The sequence below is a fragment of the Nanorana parkeri genome, unplaced genomic scaffold (genome assembly GCF_000935625.1).
Source record: "Nanorana parkeri isolate BGI_ZX_2015 unplaced genomic scaffold, ASM93562v1 scaffold1897, whole genome shotgun sequence".
NCBI lineage: Eukaryota > Metazoa > Chordata > Amphibia > Anura > Dicroglossidae > Nanorana > Nanorana parkeri.
In genome coordinates, this window is record NW_017308165.1 from 219,436 (window position 1) to 240,865 (window position 21,430).

The 21,430-nt window shown below is 42.4% G+C and overlaps 1 protein-coding gene across 1 annotated transcript in view; it reads right to left on the reverse strand.

Annotated features, from left to right (window-relative positions):
* Positions 1-21,430, reverse strand: part of MIPEP (mitochondrial intermediate peptidase) — an 87,412-nt gene that overhangs the window by 46,573 nt on the left and 19,409 nt on the right. The window contains exons 8-12 of the mRNA XM_018572004.1: positions 18,177-18,225; positions 16,659-16,719; positions 15,473-15,525; positions 5,711-5,864; positions 4,143-4,220 (exon numbers count right to left, since the gene is read on the reverse strand). Of these exons, the coding sequence (XP_018427506.1) occupies positions 4,143-4,220; positions 5,711-5,864; positions 15,473-15,525; positions 16,659-16,719; positions 18,177-18,225 (395 nt within the window). The remainder of the gene's footprint in view (positions 1-4,142; positions 4,221-5,710; positions 5,865-15,472; positions 15,526-16,658; positions 16,720-18,176; positions 18,226-21,430) is intronic.

The following is a 21,430-nucleotide window of genomic DNA, read 5'->3' on the forward strand; positions in this document are numbered from 1 at the left end:
CGAGACCGTGGCATCATCTATAGATGGCGATTTCCCTTTAGCCTGACGGCCACCCACAGAGGAACAACGGCGACCCTGCGCCTACCGGAAGATATTGGCGAATTCTGTGCCAGACTGGATCTGCCAGACGTCATCATCCCTGATTGGTACTCGGATCTATACTCTCCGCTGGCCCACTCATGGTCCCCTATGCTGCCGGACGCACCTAAACCTTCTCGGATCCGCAGGTACCCAGTCCAACCGAATGCTCCTGGCTCCGGCAGACAGAAGAAGCAGAAATCCCACCAGACGACCAGGCCCCATGCTGGTGACTCCAGTAGCAACGACTCCTTCCCTAGATGACTTCTCTCCCCATTGGAACGAGCTAAGTATCCACATTGACACTCTTGTCTGCTCTGCCCCAATTCAGCCCCCCTCCGTCCCGCAGCAGTGGGACGGGGCGTGCCCCTAACGAACCTGAGGCGAACCCATCTTGCACGGGACAGACCTTGACTCTTAAAGCCTCTCTATTATCACCTCTCACCCACACTAATCGCCCTGATGATAGCTATGCTTAGTCAGCTGTTTCCACATGATTCGATTGCACTTATTATAATGCCGTGTGTATCTTTGCCATGTTTATCATATGCTATATTGTGCTTGGACCCCTGTGGCGTCTATGCTGATACATGTAGGGGCGGTGTGGGCCGACGGTTCAGTTGGGACCGGCGGCACACAGGGCCTCGCCTCATGCCTAAATTCAGTGGCGCCCACACTGGTCGCCCTGATGCTAGATAGGCTTAGTCAGCTGTTGCCACATTATCTCTTTGATTGCCTTTATTATAATGCTGTGTGTATCTTTGCCATGTTTATCATATGCTATAATGTGCTTGGACTCCTGAGGCGTATATGCCGATACCTGTAGGGGCGTTGTGGGCCGACGGTTCGGCTGCAGCCGGCGACACACAAGGCCTCGCTTCCTGCCTATACTCTGTTGCCCCCACTGGCGGACAAATATTTTCCCATCGCTTTACACGTTTGCTGCTGACCCCTCAAAACCTCCCTTGTTGGGTCTCGGGTACTGGGTAGGCCTTCCCTTAGTTGTTGAAGGAATCCTACACAAGTTAGGGTCCATATCCCTACCCACTGTCCCACCGGAGCAGTCGGATTCCTTCCTCCTCGAACAGCCCACCCACCCCCCAGGAGGGACGACTTGCCTCTGGCCCCTTTGCGCCAGGAGCAACGGTTACGTCCCCTACTATACCCCAGTACCCACTAGACCGGTTTAGCCCACAGAGTTATTCGCGGATCGTCTCCCACAGTTAGGCAGACGACCCGTCTGAGCGGTAGTGTACATCATTTCTGGCGATTCATCGATCTTTCTGTGTAGTGTTGCGATTTGTCGCGTGTAACCCTTTCCCTCTTGGATCCGTCTAGTGTCTTCTCTATTTGCTGAATCTCTCTCTTCCCCTCCTCTTGTTGCCCCCCTCTTTGTCTATTTATTTTTTTGTTTTTCTCAGGCCTCTCCTAGACCCCACGCTCCCTCTGAAAACCTCACTTACATTGAGGGGGTTCCCGCACGATCCCCTGTCCTGATCCTACACCTGTACCACTAATGAGGCCCCTATCCTTACTCCACCTGCCTCTTCCCATGACGTGCCAAACGGACCTAGTCCTTCTCACACTGAATGCTTGGGGCCTCAACTCCCCAGAGAAGAGAGCTAGGATTTTGGGGGACATACACCACCATAGAGCATCTATCGGTCTCCTACAGGAGACGCATTTCAAGCATGGGAAGGTAAGCAAACTTTGCAACTATCGCTACCCCTCGGCTTACCATGCCTCCTCACCCTCTAATAAATCTAAGGGTGTTTCCATCTTGATACATCGCTCCGTGCATTTTGAGCTACACACGGAACTACAGGATGATGGTGGCCGATACCTCATCTTGACAGGCTCCATAGCTGGCACTCCAGTGACCATTGCCTGTGTTTACTTGCCAAACCGGCAACATGCCAGTTTCTTCACCACGTTTATGGCCAAGCTGGCAGAGGTATCGAGAGGCATGGTGATCCTTGGGGGCGATTTTAATGTGGCCCTAAACCCCATGATTGACACATCGGACAAGAAATCATCCATACCCTATAGGACGCTTAAACATTTAAAATCCAAGCTCCAGACCCTTAGCCTCTTTGACACGTGGCGTACCCTTCATCCAGATGGCAGGGATTTCACATACTATTCCCCCCTTCACTCAAAATATTGCCCGCATTGACTACATCTTCGTCACACAACGAGACCTACCAAAGATAACTAAATCCCTCAAAGGTAACATTACTACGTCCGACCACGCACCAGTCCTCACTACTTTAACCTTGCACCCCCCAGTCCACCTGGAGACTGAACTCCTCTCTTCTGGCGGACACGGGGGTCGTTTCCGCCATTGAGACAGATTTAGGAAACTACCTTGAGATAAATGCTGGCAGTGTTCCCTCCCCGATGATGGTCTGGGAGGCTCATAAATGCGTGGTCCGGGGCGGTTTCATTTCGATAACGGCCAAGCAGAAACGGGACAGGCTGGAGCGTTTGCAGCTTCTGTGCGGCGCGTCTCTAGGCTGGAATCCCAACACAAGGAATCTATGGCGGCGGGGATTTATCTGCAAGTCAGGATTTATCTGCAAGTCAGGCACTACCTTAATAACCCAGCAAGAAAGGGGGCACCTTACGTGTAACCTGGGAGCGGGAGCTAAACCAAGAGATCCCAGTAGACACTTGGGAATCAGCGTGCTTGGGGGCACACAAAAGTTCAGTGAGCTGTAGGACTCAGGAAACCAATTTCAAACTCCTCTCACGATGGTATAGAACCCCAGCCCTCCTCCACAAATTTGACCCAGCAATACCAGAGGCTTGTTGGAGATGCACCTCGGCACGAGGTACACTCATCCACATCTTCTGGGAATGTGCCCTTCTCCAACCTTACTGGAGACAGATCCACGATATTATCGCTCAGATCACGGGGGGACAGCTCGCTTTTAGCCCAAGTACCTACCTACTTCATATCCGAGAGGAAGAGAATGAGGGGCCCCACAAATCTCTCAGTAAGCATTTGATTAACTAGCTAGATCAGTCATACCGAGACTGTGGAGAGAGGCACGGCCCCCGTCTCTCACCGAATGGATCACTCAGGTAAATTACATCTCTGAAATGGAAGAACTCCTATTTATCAAACTAGCTAAGGTGACCAAATGGGCTCCATGGACACATTTCTGCCTAGGAAAGGTATACGAAGAACTTGCACGTACCACCGCTTAGCAGACTAACATACACGTAAATTACCTACCGATCCTCGGGGAACACATTTGTGGTGTGGGGATGGTGCGCCAATGCAAATTACGCCCATGATGACACGTTTTAGGTGTCCCCCCACGACGCCCCATTCTCTAGCCTACCCTAGGGTTCTCGGTGGTTTTACCAAGGAGGACTCTAGACTTTCTACCTTCCGTCCCAGCATAGAGCCCAAATGTATGGCATGTAGGGCTGAGGTCAGCACCCTGAAGGACCATTCCAACTATATACCCACCTCGTTGACATATTAAGTGGACAGATGGCTCTTTAGTTCTAGACCTGCTGATGTCTTGAGCGGGACCACCCAACAACACGGTCCGCCCGGTATAGTACTGTACAGTATGGCATCCTATTTGTTTGCTTGTTATGTGGCATATTGCCGAAAAATGTGATATGTTTGATCACAATACATGTCTGTCTTTTCTTTTCCTATGTTCAATAAAATAAAAATCTTAAATGGAAAAAAAAAAAATAACCAGCCTTGGTCTGTACTGCGGCCAAAGGAAAATAACGTACTAGGTAAATATAACCTCTGTTAAATGGACAGTTAATGGTAGAGCCTGGTAAAATTAGTCACCCACAGGCTTCTGATACATATTGGTAATCCGAGTGGAAAGATCTCCTGCCGTTTCTGCCCACATTGGCCACCTCCCACCTATTTGCATTCGCTATGGTATAAATAACAGAAAAAAAGCATTGTGTGTGGAGATGTCATCACAAGAGTCCCTGAGAGATAAAGGCAAGCTTCAGGTGATTTCATTTTATAGCATATTCCACAAACTGAGATGAAAATTTTGGATGGATTACATAGAGCTTACCTGCGGAGGTTTTTCTGGCCTCTGAAAAAAGTCACAATAAATATAACCAAGTAAGCCTTCATTTTCATGTACAACTGCCTGGCAAAAAAAAAAGAAAAGAAGTCTTATTTTATTTACATTGGATAGATATTCTATATTCTAGTATTCATACTATCTTTGTTAGAAACCAGCAGTCTTGGAAACACAGTTGGCCGCCCATCCATAATACAATATATGTACATATTTCATTTGTATTTTTATAGGATTGCTCAAACTGTCTCATTAGATAATGCCACAGACTACATTTCATATACAAAATCATTTACTGGCTGATCTAATTATAATTAGCTGGCATCTAGAATATCTTTTTATGTATTGTGCTATCCAGATTACAGCAGAAAGTTTTGCAAAAGTAATTTTTCAAACTGCAAGGTCCTTATGTTTCAAAGCATGTAATGGAGGGACTGCTTTTGTAGTCCACAGTAGCAAGAGTCTGCTATTGGAGAAGGGGAGCAACTGGGCTGTTCCTACTATTCTAACTATAGATCTTACTGCCCAACAATACCTAAAAGAGGACAAAAATCAGAGAATGTTCAGCCAATCAGTATGATTCTCATTACATTGGGTAACATTTATATGTAGCTCTTTCTGGCCGTGGCAAAAAAGTCCCTGCCCCAGTTTTCTTGAAGGCAGAGTCAATTGATCGATTTGGATCCCACCTCCACAAGGCTGGTAGAACTCTGGAATTTCCATAGAGTTTCCTTTCCAAAAATATACTGTAAGCGTGTCCACAATAACTGATGTATTAACAGAATAACAATTTTATTGTCACATTGATAATCTAACTCACATGTATATAAGAGCCTATCAATTCTCTATTCGGTTTCCATAATAAAAATCAAGCTTTGTTTTTCAACTGGTTACTGGAAGGGAGAATAAGTTAAAGCCAAATTGAGGGGTCAGGCAGGCCAATAAATGGACCAAAAGGCAATTTTTATAGGAAAATAACGTGTTTTAGGTCGTAACATTTGACTTTACTTTTTTATTTAATTGATACTTTACTGATGGTCAGAGGACTATGGGATTTCTAAAGCATAGTTAAAGCGGTTTGCCTTCAGACACTCTCACTCTGATTGTAGGGAACTTTCTGAATACGGAAAAGGGAGGGGAAAGAGTCACTGATCCGCTCTTCCGGTTGTGTATGTAAATTTCAGCTCAAGCTATTAAGCTCTGTAAATGAAAAGAGGAGCTAATAAGTCTGGAAAAATGTGAAATGGAGATGAAAAGCTCAATTTGCTTGCTGGTGGGATACTGCTAAATACAATGCTAACCTTGTATCTGCAATACTTCAATACTTTTTTTGTTTTCACCAAAATACAGATAAGCAATATGTGGAAAAAACATTATGCATTCCATTTCAGCAAGAGCATGGTGCTCCACGGACAGCAATGCAAAAGGCTTCAAATAAAAACAGTAGTTAGCCTGCTGTAATTCTTCAGGAGCTACTTGTCTCCTGGGGCATTGGTATAATGGTATATTGGAATATTTAACTCAGATTCTAAAATATAGAGAAATTATTGAAGAGTTACCAGCTTCCTGACATCTTCGGACCAGACTTCTCCCTTCTCTGGCTGCTCAGAATATAGAGAGGTGCCAAGGAGTTGGTTAAAAAGAGAATTTAATCCTTCCATGCAGGCACCAAGAGAGAAGAACGGTGAATATAAGCTTGGTTCTATATTATACCTATGGAAGACAGACAAGAGTGGTATAATTATTGGAACATCATGTATAGGTACCCTGAATGATGAGCACATAGGCAAGCATTTGCCTACCTAACAAAGGACAGGGAGACATCTGCTTGTCCTGCCCTGGCCTGCTGTAAAGCTCATGTGATAGCAGCATATGCTTAGTAATACTGCCCTAACTTATTTACCAACAAGCTGTAAGAGCTCTGTGTGCAATTTATGAATTTTATGAATTTATATAGCGCCAACAATTTACGCAGCGCTTTACATACTGTACATTCATATCAGCACCTGCCCACAGGGTACACACAATCCAAGGTCCCTATATCGCATGCATACATACACACATATACTAGGGCTGATATAGACATGAGCCAGTTAATCTATGAGCATGTCTTTGGAGTGCGAGAGGAATCTGGTGTACCCAATGTGCAATAAATGCACCAGAGATCTGAAGGCCAGAGATCTGGTTATTGTATAGTAAGGAGGTCAAAAAGAGCCTGTCACAAATCATACTTGAATTGAAAGCAAAAATTAGGCAGTTGGTAGGCAACAAGGCCACATTTCTCTATCCCAAAAATGTATTTCCAAGCCCTTTTAGCCAAGGATATCCACTCAAATCTGAAGGTACCTTCAGACACTCTGGAACTTATTCTTACAAATTCAAGAAGGGAATAAACAAATCATCTACTACCCAAAATGACCTATACACCAAAGGCTACATTTACTTTAACAAATGTCAAAAAACTCCCAAAGATTTTAGCAATAAGAGCTGAACGAATCACATCATTGAAAATTATGTAGGCACTGGCAATAGGTTTGCTTGACTTTTCTCATATTTCATATCTACTGTATTTACTATGTATTTGTTTCAGTCACGCCATAAACATGTTGTTTCAACAAATGTTTATTTAAAATAAAATTATGATCATAATGCTAAATAACACATCCATCAGTTCTTGCACTGAACATGCTTGATTTTTAACTTGCTGTACACACTTTTTTGGGGAATTTAGCAGAATCCCAATAAACAGATTTAGAATTGGCATATGCAAGTCAATGGGACAAAAAAACAACCAACAAAAAGTGTACAATATTCGAACAAATCTTAATGCAACTTTTTCTACTTCTATACAAATTTTTAACACAAATTATAATTTTCCGATACATTGGGATTCATATCCTATTTCCCCAACATTATGCCAGCACCCAGTTAAGGAAGCAGTAGATGCAGACCAAAAGAGCCAAGATTTCAGACATACCAGGTTTGGCAAGACAGTGAAACTACTATATAAACAGGAGCTTAAGAGGAACTCCAGGAAACAAGTAAAACCAACTAATAAACTAAAGCACTCCAGGCACGCTTAAAGTGACACTAAACTCATTAGTTAAATCTTAAAAATGCATTCAAGTACACTATTAACAAAAACGTATCTTATTTGTGTATCACTCAGCTGTAGATCCTCAAATCATCTCTCACTGTCCTTCCTTCTGGAGGGTGGCTACTTTTGTTCCCCATAGTCCCTGTGTGTGTTGTAAACCCTCTTTGTCAAGCCTTAGAGGGTTACCCTCGAAACGCCTTGCCGCTAACTCATCCTACAGGGGTGTCTCACTACATAGCACATCTCCCTCGGACTCACGAGCATCGACCGACACCGTTCACTGGACTTTCTAGCGTTCGTGCCGCACACCACACAGCAATACACTGCTCAGTGCGGATTCCAGCTGCCGGGCAGGTCTCCCTCTCCTGCTTAAGGTGCCGCGGCTCGGCCCGGCCAGCCGAGGACGCGGCCTGGGGATATCCTGGGCATTTCAGACCTTCCTGTCCGGTAATATATAGGCCAACATTGTTGAGCATACGGGATTGCAGGGATCATATGTGCCCATCCATGACATCGCAACCATAAGTTATACACTTACCATTTCAATTCCAACTATCCTGCCATTCACAGCAGGCTGCTCAGCATCTAATCATTATCTCAGGTAGTTGCGCTCTTCTATGTATTTTTTCTGTTGAACATGTTGCACGGGGCTCCTCTCCCGGAACCCGCGTCATTCTCCCTCGTCATCTCATGAATAATATTGTTAAGAAAGTGACCTTAAAGCATTAGTTTGTATTGCTTTAGAAAAAATATCAGTAATTGGTATCTGCGAGTACTTGATCAAAAGTATCGGTACTCGTACTCGGTCTTAAAAAAGTGGTATCAGTGCATCCCTAGTTTTAACTATTGAGTTAATGTCACTTTAAAATCTACTCCATTTACCTGAAGTATAAACCACTGTAGCCAAATTTAGCAAACTTCCAATGCCATGAGGTCACATGCTTCTGTGCAACCTCCCTCTTCGTGGACCACAGCGAGTAGTGTTGCAGCCAATAAGAGGCAATTACCAGGTGGGCTAGGTCCCCTGATTTAATGTAAATGCATTCACTAGGAATGTAGCCTTACTTTTCATACCTCACCATTGCTTGTCGGTTGGAGTTTCTTTTAAACCGGTATTTTCAATTTTTGGTAGACGCTGAAGGGATAAGCCACCTGACAATTTCTTATATTTCTTGGGGAATCTATTGGGGAGATCTCAACGCTTAAAAATATATTTCCACTTTTGCAGCCAAATTGGGATAACATCTGCTTTACATATGTTCCACTTTCACATTGCATAACTTAAAAAAAAAAAGTATTTAAAAAATACAGCTTCTACGTACGATCAAATGTGGGCAGTCGAGGACAGATACACATTGGCTGCATCAGTATGGACATACCTGGGATTCCTGCTGCAAGGATCCAGAGGTTCTTTTTGCAGGATTCCCCAGCAGCAGCTTGGCTCACCATGTGCATGGGGCCTTAAGCTCCTGGTTCTGCACACCTGCTGTGGCCATTGTCAGAGGATTCCACTCTTCTAGCTGGATTTATTTTACATTACGGACAGGATATTAACGTGAAGTCCTGGGCCCCCTTGGTGGATGGGAACACCCAAAACCAGAGGACAGAAATAGGGACAGTCAGAAAAGATATTGCAGGGATATCTTGCTGTTGAAGTATCTTTAGGTTTTGGAAGACTTTTTGCGTAAGCAAGGGGCTAACTCAGTCCACCCCACTATAACTAAAACATCACTTTCTGATGGACTGGCATTGTTAGACCAACTCTGGCATGATGTCACACATGGCTTTATTTACTTGAATACACTTAAGAATCAAATTAACCCCTTCATGACTGAGGCCTTTTTTTCATTTTTTGTACCCATGTTATATTCCACATTTTAGGCCTGAAAATTACTTAAAACCCCCCAACATTATATATTTTCTGAATGCCAAGACCCTATAGAATAAAATGGTGGTAGTTGCAAATTTTTTGGTTGATCAGATTCCCAGTACCAGTTGTAAGAATATCATCACTGACTGTCTTAATAATTACAGCTAGTCTGTTGCCCAGGCTTCTGGTTGGCAGGAGACAACCTCAAGATGTTTGACATCTGTGCTACTTCTCTTTAAGCTTGTTCTTTTCAGCCACTGCCAGGAAAATAGATCTCTTATTGTGAGCTCAAAATTCCATCATCACAAAAAGGTCAAACAGACTTAAAAGACAACCAAATGTATTCAGACCGAAAAATATTATTTTTAATAGACATTAAAGGGTCACTATGATTAAAATAATGGAACATGTTCATAGCACAAAGCTCATTCTACCACAACTGAAAGTCCATTTTAAGACTGATCCACATACTGTATGTGATAGTACATAATGCTTTCTTAGCTCACACCCTCAGTTCCATCTTTTTTGATCCCCCAGAGCATACAAAGCACATACAAATACACACATTTCCTCCTCCCAGTAACCGATAGCTTTTTATGTGCTCTGCTGACTGTTTAGCTCACAAGATTTCTAACATGATCAATAGGTATTTTTTTTGCACTTAATTGAATATAATAAAACACTTTTAATGGGATTTTTAACAGACCAAAGCCAAAAGAAGTTCAATAATAGAATTTACATACGCAAGTAAGCATTTGAAATTCTTGATTTTTCCTGGTTTTATTTTCAATTTTTTAAGTTGATGACAGGGTATCCGTAAGGGAGAAGCCCAATGAGCAAAAAACACACCTCCTTCCATTGCCTTTTCCTGTAGACAGTGAAGACATTCTGTTCTGCTTTCCATATTCAACTTCAAAGATAAAGAACATCAGCACTCAAAGCTTTTTCTTTCTGCTATTTGTATCCAATTTCCAAAAAGTACCATGCCCAACAAATGACTCTCCACAGCAAAGCTCCTGTGTGCATGCTCAGGAGCTACATCATCAGAAGCCACCCAATAAAGGGGATGGTAGATGACCCTGAAGTAACAGAGGAGGAGATTGTAGTAGAGGGGGACTGAGAGCCTAAGATTGGTCAGCGCTGGAGGAGGGAACACTCATAAGGTAAGTGTGCCATAATATGCCAGTATGCTGTGCATATGTGCACATTATGGCAATGGCTCACCTGCCACAGCGGACTTTACTTGTGCTTTAAATCATGTATAGCCTAAGAACAGAAACAAAACAGTATTGAGGGGTCCTTCTTGTTTGTTTCAAATTTTTATGACATTCAAGTAGTGTATGGTCAGCTTTAAAAGAAGTATACTATTATTTCATAATCAAAATGTACAAGGAAATCTGTACTGGGAGAAACGTTGCAATTATATGCTTCTCCTACAGTTAGTTTTACCCGCTGTCTTGTTGATCCAATGGCTGCAATATTATCTAAGCCACTTAGAAGAGGTTGCAATTTCGTATTATGATTCTACTTGCTGCATACTTGTTCTGGGTCTCTGACAAGTATCAGAGGATCGGCTTGACAGCAAAGCAAATAGTAATGGCAAAGTTTTCTGTATCAGGTGGCTGTGGCATGTCAAAAACACAATGGATAGAAAACATACCAACCAAGACATGTCTGAGCCCTTTCTACTCCAGTGGGGTACCCATCAGGGTTGCTCCCCTCACCATTGCTGTTTGCTATAGCTATGGAGCTATTAGCTGACTCTATCTCACAGTCCCTTTAAGTTGGGAGTATTAGCTGGGGCCACCTGGAGAAGAAAATATCAGTGTGCATGGAGGATGGCTCTGAGCCCTCTTTTCTGGCCCTTCTGCACATTGTGGAAGACTTTGGGAGAGTCCTAGACCTGCAAGTTGGATGAGTTAACTCTACTGCCTTCCCATAGGCCCCTCGAGACCTTATGATTTTGTTTTCCACTCCCAACTCCAAACTATCACCCAATTTAAATAGTTGGGGATTGTTATTCATAATGACCTTACCCGGTACAAGTCCCTTAAGTTATTGCCCATATTAGATCAAATGTAATCTAGGTTCAACATTTGGAGCTGCCTGCCTCTGAACCTTATTGTCCACACTAGTCTTAATAAAACAATTTTTCTTCCTCTACCTCTCTCATGTACCGTATGTTCTGGTGGAGTTTTCTTAGCTTTTGATGCCTTTAAAGATCAAGCAGAATTGGACAACAAATTCTTTTTTTTAATTATCCTGTGTTGCTTCATGCTATCTGGATTCGATTTGGCTCTCTCTTTAGCTCCCTGTTGGGAAACTATTTTACTCAAATAGAAAAGTGAACTTCAACTGTGCAGCAGGAGCTTTACCAGGCTAATCTAGTAAATAAATAGGAATATATTTAAGGGTAGAGCATGCCCATCATTTTTTGCAGAACATGGCAACCTTGGTTGCACTCTTCTGCAACTTCCTTTGGTACTATCGCCTCTAGCTGCAGCCTCAGACTTCCCTAAAGTTAAGAGTTAATCTCTCTTTATCATCTTGATAGGAATTATTTAAATCGCTGTACTGGCCAGAGAGTGTCAAACAAAGGGCACATGTAGCATGGATGGTGTGTGTGTGTATATTGCAATATATATTAACATTTCTAGTCCTATTACTTCCCCCCCTTGCCCTCCTCTCTTCTCCCACCCCCCTCCTATACTCTAGAGCTATGTTGAGTTGCTCTTGTTTTTTTAGGGCTCTGTGTAGTCCTACTTCCTATGAATCTTTGTTTGCATAGCGGTTGTTACAGCTTTGATCATTTATATACAGCTTTTTTGTAACTATGCAAGATAGCTGGAGACACATAACAATCCAATCATAAAATCTCTGTCCAAGCCTACCTAAACAATTTATATTTAATCAAGTAGGCCCCTATGCTAGATACTGTAGTTGTTGACAAATCTAAAGGAGACAAAGTTTGTGTGTAAATACGTGTTAAATGTTAACTGATAAAGTACTGATTTAAATGCTCATAGTGAACAGCGTAGCCACTTTTCAATACTGCACAAGAAACACAGGAAAGAAGAATCTGGACAAGGTAATTTCTCCAGGCACCGAATATTAAAAGACATTATTTCTCTAATTCAGAGAAAAGAAACTGCATTAGTCAGAGATGTATATTGCATTCACTGCCTCCCGTACACTAATTTTCACGGCTCTTAGCAGATGGCTGTCAGTGTTCCCGAGGCCAAGCAATTACTGTAACTTTTCTATAACACTGTGATTGTGCCGGCTTTGCCTGTCTGCCTCCAAAGTTTGTTAAACATGCAGTTACAGGATTAGAGGCTTCAAGCTAGAATAGTTACAGAAAATGACATGCAGAGAATCAGCGGGGTTGTATAACTTCTATATGAATCATTTGCTCATTATAGGTTCCTCTTTCCGCCTCAGGTTTCAGATTAAGACGATGGAGGTGGGGAAGGTGGGGAAAAGTATCTACAAAGATGATGAGACAAGCCTAGTTTGTTTAGATGTAGATTATTCTACTTTTCCCTCGACACATTACTTCTAATAGGTCTGGTTTCCTTCACAGTCTTTTCATATTTTCTTTTTTTGTGTGTGTGTGCACTTTATTTTCTCTTTTCATCTGGATACAAAAATAAAACCAATACTTGCTGGAACCCAGACAGATTGTACAATTTTATTTTCCTGTAGCTGTACTGTAGCTTTAACAACTACTCTTTGTTAAATCAGCATACTGCATATTTGTTGTACAGCGGAGCAATATTCAACCCACAGTAGAAATGTTCTCAATTCTGGCAAGTGTCACCTATTAGACACTCTTGCCAAGTTGTGTGGTCTCATTCATTGACTGTCACAGGTCGGCTCAGTAGATCGGGAGGTGAGCGAACATATACCGGCGTTCGCTCACCTCTCGATCCTGTCACGCTGTCTGCCGTGACAGGGGAGGGGCTGGATTCCCCCCCTCCACCAGCGCTGAATGGTGGAACGGACGGGGGAGGGGGCCTATCTAGAGGCAGAGCCAGCTGTCACTCACGCAGCTGGGCGGATCTCGACATCGATGTCGGGATCCGCTCAGGCTGCGGAGTCTCAGTATACCGCGAGCTGCAGCTCGCGGTATACTGAGCTTAGGGTAGCGGGAGGACACTAGTTTGTGTCCTCCCGTTACCCTGAGGAGAACTATGGGGAAAAAGCCCTGACCCCATAGTTCTCCTTTAATGCATTCTCTGCATTAGGATAAAAACGGCCCAGCACCTTTTTTCTACCTCAGTCCCCCCAGACTTACCTGTCAGCTACGCTCATCCCCGCTGCTGGTCACGAAGCGATCCTCTGTTCCCCGAAATTCCGGGTTGAGGGGGGAGGATATTGATGGCAGATGAGCCATAGGCTCCTTCTGCTATCAATCAAAGAGGGAAGGGGCATGGCCTGTGTGTGTCTATGGACGCACACAGCCACTGCGGAAACGAGCGGGCACGCATGCCTCCATTAGAACGATGGTGGCACCCGTGCAGTGGGCGGAGCGGAGCGGGGACCCACCAGAAAACGAGAAATGAAAACCTTTAAAAGAAAGGTTTCATTTTTTTAATGCTTCTTTATTTTTTTTTATGATTCTTTAATTTTTGTATAAAACTTTTTTTTTTTTTTAGAGTACTGATCTCCCTTTGATCTCCTGTTACAGAGCCGTGCCGGTCCCGGCCGCATCGAGCACAGCGGATTTCGGGACCAGCAGTGACAGCTGCTGGTAATGCAAGCGATCGGGCGTCTCGAAAAGTGAGGGTGGCAGTCAGGACTGTCACTACCGGACAAGCAGGCCCGAAAGGGCCTTTTCTGTCTTCATTGCCTGACATTTACCAGATCCCGCCCAATCATATTCCAGATAAACACACAACAATTTTAACAGAGGACATCTGCATCACTCTAGTGGCAGGGGTATAGATGCAGCACTTAGTTTAAACTGTTGACCCTTATAGAAACCCTGGACATAGCATAGAATTTGTATTTAGCACTACTGTGCCCAGTTTGAACTTATCACATTGTATGACAAATTTAGTGGGAACGGTTTTAGTTATGTGCCTGCTATATGTCCAACATTCTTCTGTAAGTGGACAGTTAGATTTACTAAATGGATTTCAGATTGAAGCTCCAAACCAGAGGTTAAAAAGGTATTCCCATGCAAGATCAAGTAGATGTTTATATGGAAGCCCCCAACACGTTTCTAGGGTCAGAACTCAGCCCCTTTATTAGGGCTATAAAAATATAACAAAAAGGACTATATAGGTATAGTGTATGAATTTTCATATTGTTAAAACCCATACACGAAACTTGTTTATATATTCCCTTTTAAATTATTGTAGCCCTGATAAAGGAGGTGAGCTCTGGCCCCCAAAACACAATGGCCCTTTCATATAACCTTCTACATTATCTTGCTTTGGAAAAAATTCACATCTGTACTGCTAACCTGTGATACAGTGCTTCAATCTCAAATCCATTTGGTTGCATCATAAACCAAGGAAACTGTGGAGATCCTTTAGTGTGTAGAAGCCGCCAGCACAGAATCCAGGCACCCCATGAAAGCGCCAGTACAATACTATTGGAGAGAAACATCAATAGTGTAATCTAAGGGTTCCAGTGATACTTATTAATTCCTTTAAGTTGGAGATTCACTGACAGCTTGAAAAAAGCTGCCTTGAGATAGCGGAGAGTTGGCTTTATGTATGGGGTAATTGTTTCTTTGTCATTGTTAGGAAACACAATCCCAGGCACAGGTTAGAATAAGGTGATATGCATTTTTATTTTTGCCCGTTAACATCGTTTCTCTTCTGTGTTCTTGTTATATGCTAGCGCCATCTGCTGTCAAACATTCGGCACAAGAAATGTTGCATGACAACACATAGAAAGAGTGTCTATCATATTCTACAGCAAGCTGCACTGAAGTTGTGTGCACTTATAATTGGGGACTACAAGCAAATGATGGCACTATATATAAGAGAAAAAGGAAAACAACCATACGTAACTTACCGTATACCAGTCTTTAGGAAATAATATTTCCTAGTGCCTGGAGTCTAGCCTTAAATTGGAATGAAACTGAAACCAGTACCTCTCATAAAACTGAGAAGAAATGCAGATTTGACCCAACCAAGAACTGCATAGTGTTTGAAAGACTCGCAGTAACGTCTCAGTTTTTAGAAATTCTCCCACTGAGAATCCAGCACAGAGAAAGGAGCCAGTTGCTGAAAAGTTTGTGTCACTCAACAGTACAGTTATGAGTCTGCTAAAATCCTTTCTAAACATAACTGATCTGGAGAGAATTGTGTAGAGATTGACTTAAACACTAGACCTTACCTCTCAGCGCGTAAAACACCAGCGTAATAAGGCGGATCCCAAGGCATCAGTCCCTTATAAATAAAGTATGCAAATCACTCACAATAAAATAATGACAAAACTCTAAAATCCATCATACAGTCTAAAATATCACCCTATGAGCTTGAAGGGGTCAAATGTTCTCTATATGCTGTGTAGAAAAACCAAGCTACTTCCATCCCCCCTGGCCCCCGCTCTTCCCTCCTCCAAGCTAGTAGATGAACAGTTACTGCACTGTCCTTGGTGATCTTGTACTGGGCAGGAAGTTTAGGGAAGCTAAGCGGAGAGACTTGGAAGCAGCTATTCAGAAACATGATGATTGTAAGTATTTGGGCAATGTATATTTGTTTGAAATGGATGCATTGTTGAAAAAAGTTTGAGAGTTTAACACTACTTTAACAAATCTGTCTCGCAAACCACATGTAGCACATGTAGCCAAAAAGTTACTACAGTATAATAAACAATGACATTGTTGCCGTCAGCTCTGCCCGAGTTCTCCTTTGCTGGACTACAGAACTCTGCCTGTCCCTGCAGTTCTTTGTCCCTCTTAAACATGCATCCATTATTTTCTTTCCCAGCAAAACAATCCTGTTGCCTTCATTGTCACATGACAGCATCCGAACTCCCCAATTAGCTGCGGTTTCTGACGTGTTATAAAGTTTTACCAATTACACTTACTAAAGCGTGGGAGCAGCGAGGCTGCGGCTATGCAAATAAGTTTGGATGTTGTTTTTCCCAGCCGACTGACTGGACACAGGATCCCTTAATTCCTGTAATCTACTGTATACATAATAATGAGTGGTATGCCACCTATTCACATCTGCATATTGCAGTACCACAAGCCACAATGAATACTTAACCATACGTTGCTGCAACATGCACCATCGTACGATCTTTGCTGTTATGTGGCACGGAAAGCACTATTACAATGCACATGCGATGGCCTGAATTTAAAAAAACAAAGTATCATATCTGATTACTGGGCTGGTGTCATGCGTTGGCAGTCCTTGAATGGGCTGCTTTGATGGAACGCATGTTAACACATGTTATTGCAACACAGCAGCCAAGAGGAATGTGAAAGCTTATGATATAAACTTATTTTTACTGTTGGGGAATGGAAATATTTTGGAAAAATTTACTGGGCCCTGAACATAACACTCTTTCTTACCGGGTTCGTGGGATTCAGCTTCATTTTCATCTCTGTCATCATTTCAAAGTCTTTCAAGGTCCTGAAAAACATGCACTAAAATGAGCAGTGTGCCTAGCAGTGTCTAGACAATGGGCATGCTAAAAACCAAAGTCAGCAAGACATCAAAGCAATAATCCTTTGTTTAGTTCCTTTATTTGGCGATAAATACATTTTACTTTGAACTAAATACAACTGTTGATTAGCTGTTAGCTCTCTTTGTGCTGGGTTCTATTCCCAATTTGACATTGTGTACAAGTTTTAATTTTTGCTCTACTTTTTTCTAGCTGCTACAAGTCTCTGCAACTGTCCATATCAATACAGGCAGGTAATCGATGTTCAGCCTAAGCCCTCATTCACACATCTACTCCCAGAGAATAACAGGCTGCTGCGCACAATCACACGCAGCACCTGTCCTTCTCGGGAGCTGCCCGATACGGCCATGCACGCAGCATGGATCACCCGTGTGAATGAGGGCTAAAAGGGCCCTGGTCAGTGTGTTTGAATAAATCTGGCATTAGATTATTTAGATTGTAAATTCCTGTGGCACACGGGGCAAATCTGAGAGAACCCAATATTTCCTGTAAAGCGAAAGCTGTCATAGCTCTACACATGAATGAAATAAATATAACTGGTGAATGAAAAGTTTTCAGCTGTGACCCTGTGTAGTAGTAGTGTCACTACTGGCATTTTGGAGGGACCATATGCTTTTTGACACTGTATTGATCTAATAGCTAAGAACAAAGTACCTTACTGGTATATATTATTATTTTTACATAGTATTTATATAGCACCAACAGTTTGCGCAGCACTTTAGAATATAAGGAAGACATTACAATCACAATACAATTCAAGACAAGACGGTAAGGAGGGCTTATAGGGATTTTGTTCAGATTGTGAACAAACTACATGCAGATAAATTCCAACTCTAGCAACAATCTATTGAAATTAACTGAGTGATTGATGTCCGTATTACTAATGAAAAAACAAAACAAACGACAAACGCACTCAACAATTTGTTACCAGTTATACAGTAAGGTGCACACGAAATGGGCTTTGAACAGAGTTAGGACCGCACTATAAGAGGTGCCTTGGCGCGGCAGTGCGGCTTACACATCCTTTGCAGAAGACGTGTATCCAAACCTCTGTCATTGTCCTTAGTGGTGAGACAAGTTGTTTTACATGCTAGTTTGTGAGTGTGCCATGATGCCTTTCTACTGTTCTACTGTTCAAAGCCCATTTCGTGTGCACCTTACTGTATAACTGGTAACAAATTGTTGAGTGCGTTTGTCGTTTGTTTTGCTTTACCGATTTGGTGCAGCGACGCATGGGGTTTCTCAGCTGCCAATGGGATGTGCGGGATCCCTTGTGTGTTTCTGTACCTTTAAGGAGGTGTATCCAAACCTCTGTCATTGTCCTTAGTGGTGAGACAAGTTGTTTTACATGCTAGTTTGTGAGTGTGCCATGATGCCATTCTACCGTATTACTAATGAAACTTACCGCTTCCGTAATTTGCTGGATAGTTTTTCAAGGAATAACATCACATTTTCTATCAAAAATATGAGAAAAACTGTTAGCACAAGGTTTCTGTCTTCTATCACTTAATTTTAGTGTATTTGTTTCTAAAAATACTGGTTTAACCAAAACTGAGCGTTTTCATACTTTGTGTTAACCACTGGCTGCCCCGAGCAATCTCTTACCATTTGCACACACAGCTTCAAACTCCCAAACAATGATATATTTTCTGAAAGCAGAGGCCCTGTAGAAGGCTAGTTGCAATGTTTTATGTTGCATGGTATTTGTGCAAATGTTTATAAACCAGTATTTTTAGGATAAAATAGACTAAAATGAAATTTAGTGCACAGACACAGAATACCCAGTTTTTTGGTAAAATATAAAAAGACGGGGTCACGTCGGGTAAATAGATACCAAACATGTCAAACTTTAAAACTGCGTTCACCCGTGAAACCACAAAAAACTACAATACCCAAAATTTCCCATAGGCGACGCTTTAAAAGCTTTTATCATTAGTTTAGTGTTAACAGTGATTAATGGCCCTAGAATTATTGCTCTCACTCCAACGTTCTCGGCGATACGCAAACATGTGTGGCGCAATTTTCATTTTTGCATGTAGGCGCACTGATACTTGTTTGCATATGTGCATGCACGTGGGGGGACTGTAAAAAAAATGTTTTTGCATTTTTTAATACGTTACTTTCATTTTATTTTTTATATATTTCACTTTATTGCTATCACATAGGGGGGCTAATAAGTCTCCTATGCAATAGCAAATAGGATGTGACAGGTCCTCTTTATGGAGACATCAGGGGTGTATCAGACCCCTGTCACCTAGGGACCCCAAAGAAGCTGATGAAGCCGAGATCTGCTTTACCAGCTTCTTCTCTTGTCTCTAAGAGCTGGAGAATGTGTCCAGTGACACTGAAAGTGATGTAATACTCATCACTTCTGGGTCCAGTGATCGGAGGAGAGTTCAGTGGCTAGAATCCTGCTGATCTCAATCAGATCTGTCAGGGAAGACCCACCGTGCCGTTCCCGTCCGGGGGACAGCTGAGCCCTGGGAAGCCAGTGGAGGGGGGCACCTCTATCAAAGGGACACAATGTGGAACAAGACATGGTAAGTCATTATTACAAATCTGCTGCAGGGATACCACAGGCAGTACTGGTGACTAGCCCTTTGTCCACTTGCTTAGTCCTTTTGGGGCACAGCTTCCAAGGCACAGATATTTAATGCTTAATTTTTTTCTGAATATGAACATAACACACGCTACACTCCTATATAGTGTGTACTAAGCAAAGGTACAGGCAACAAACCCTAAAATGTTGCCATTGTTTGATCACTGCAAGCCGCTAACTTAAAGTAGTATTAAACAAGTAAACTTTTTTTAATAATTAATCCAGATCAAACAAATATACACTCACCGGCCACTTTATTAGGTACACCTGTTCAATCGCTTGGTAACACAAATTGCTAATCAGCCAATCACATGGCAGCAACTCAATGCATTTAGACATCTAGGACGTGGTGAAGAGGACTTGCTGAAGTTCAAACCGAGTATCAGAATGGGAAAGAAAGGTGATTTAAGTGACTTTGAACGTGGCATGGTTGTTGGTGCCATACGGGCTGGTCTGAGTATTTCAGAAACTGCTGATCTACTGGGATTTTCATACACAACCATCTCTGGGGTTTACAGAGAATGGTCTGAAAAAGAGAAAATATCCAGCGAGCGGCAGTTGTGTGGATGAAAATGCCTTGTTGATGTCAAAGGTCAGAGGAGAATAGGCAGGCTGGTTTGAGATGATAGAAAGGCAACAGTAACTCAAATAACCACTCGTTACAACCAAGGTATGCAGAATACCATCTCAGAATGCACAATACCTCGAACCTTGAAGCAGATGGGCTACAGCAGCAGAAGACCACACCGGCTGCCACTCCTGTCAGCTAAGAACAGGAAACGAAGGCTACATTTCGCAAAGGGTCATAATAGGTGGACAATAGATGACTGGAAAAACTTTGCCTGGTCTGATGAGTCGCAATTTCAGCTGCGACATTCAGATGATCAGGTCAGAATTTAGCGTAAACAACATGAAAGCATGGATCCATCCTTCCTTGTATCAACGGTTCAGGCTGCTGGTGGTGTAATGGTGTGGGGGTTATTCTCTTGGCACACTTTGGGCCCGTGATGCCATCATGACAATATGGACCAAAACCTCTGAGGGAGATCAGCACTTTTCTAGCGGCTGATCTCCCCATCAATCACTGAAAGAAGAAGCAATGTATATTACATCACTTCTGGTTTCTGTGTAATTTCTCCGGCTGCTGGAGCCAGAGAAGAAGCTGGTGAAGCATGATCTCTGTGTCATGAGCTTCTTTGGCGTCTATAGGTGACATCAGGGGTCTATTAGACCCCAATGTTTCAATAAAGGGTATCTGTAAATGGCACCTTTTCAGACTGGGCTAGTGTAATGAGCGGTGTGCCTCAGGGTTCTGTGCTGGGTCCCATATTGTTCAACTTATTTATAGTCTCCATAAAGTCACAGAAAAACTAGATTTAAGCAAACACACTTTGGGTGTGCCTACATCCAAAAACAACGATTGTTGCTATATGTCATATCACTGCAAACTTTGGAGTGCAAGCAATCACTGTTAACTACTGGTAAGCAATCACTGCAATCACTAGGCCCATCAATCACTGTTAACACTAAATTGATGAGCAGTAAAAGCTCTTAAAGGGTATGGTCGTTTTTTGCAATTTTAAAGATTGACACGTTTCCTATCCATTTGCCTGACGTAACCCAAGAAATGTAGCTGAATACATTTTGGCTTAAATGTGTTTATTTACAATGTTTAAGAACAAAATGTTGGGAAAAGAGGCTTTTTTTTCAAATTTTTCTGTACTTTTTTCTTTATATAGTAAAAATGTTAAAAAAAATCCCAGTGGTGATTTATTACACCAGAAGAAAGCTCTATCTGTCCCCAAATTATATAAAATTAGTTTCAGTACAGCGTTGCAAGACTGAATAAATGTCAGTCAAAGTACCTCAGCGCTGATTACTAAAAAATAGGCTTTAGGGACTTAAAGGTATTTATAAATACTAAACAAAGTGCAATGTGCTTCTCTGCAGTTTTTCCAACTCGGCACTGGCTTATAACAGTTTAAAGGGCCAGTTCAATTACCCCAACCGGTTTTATATTTCTTATGGAACCCAGCAGCACAATCTCCCAGCCAATGTTC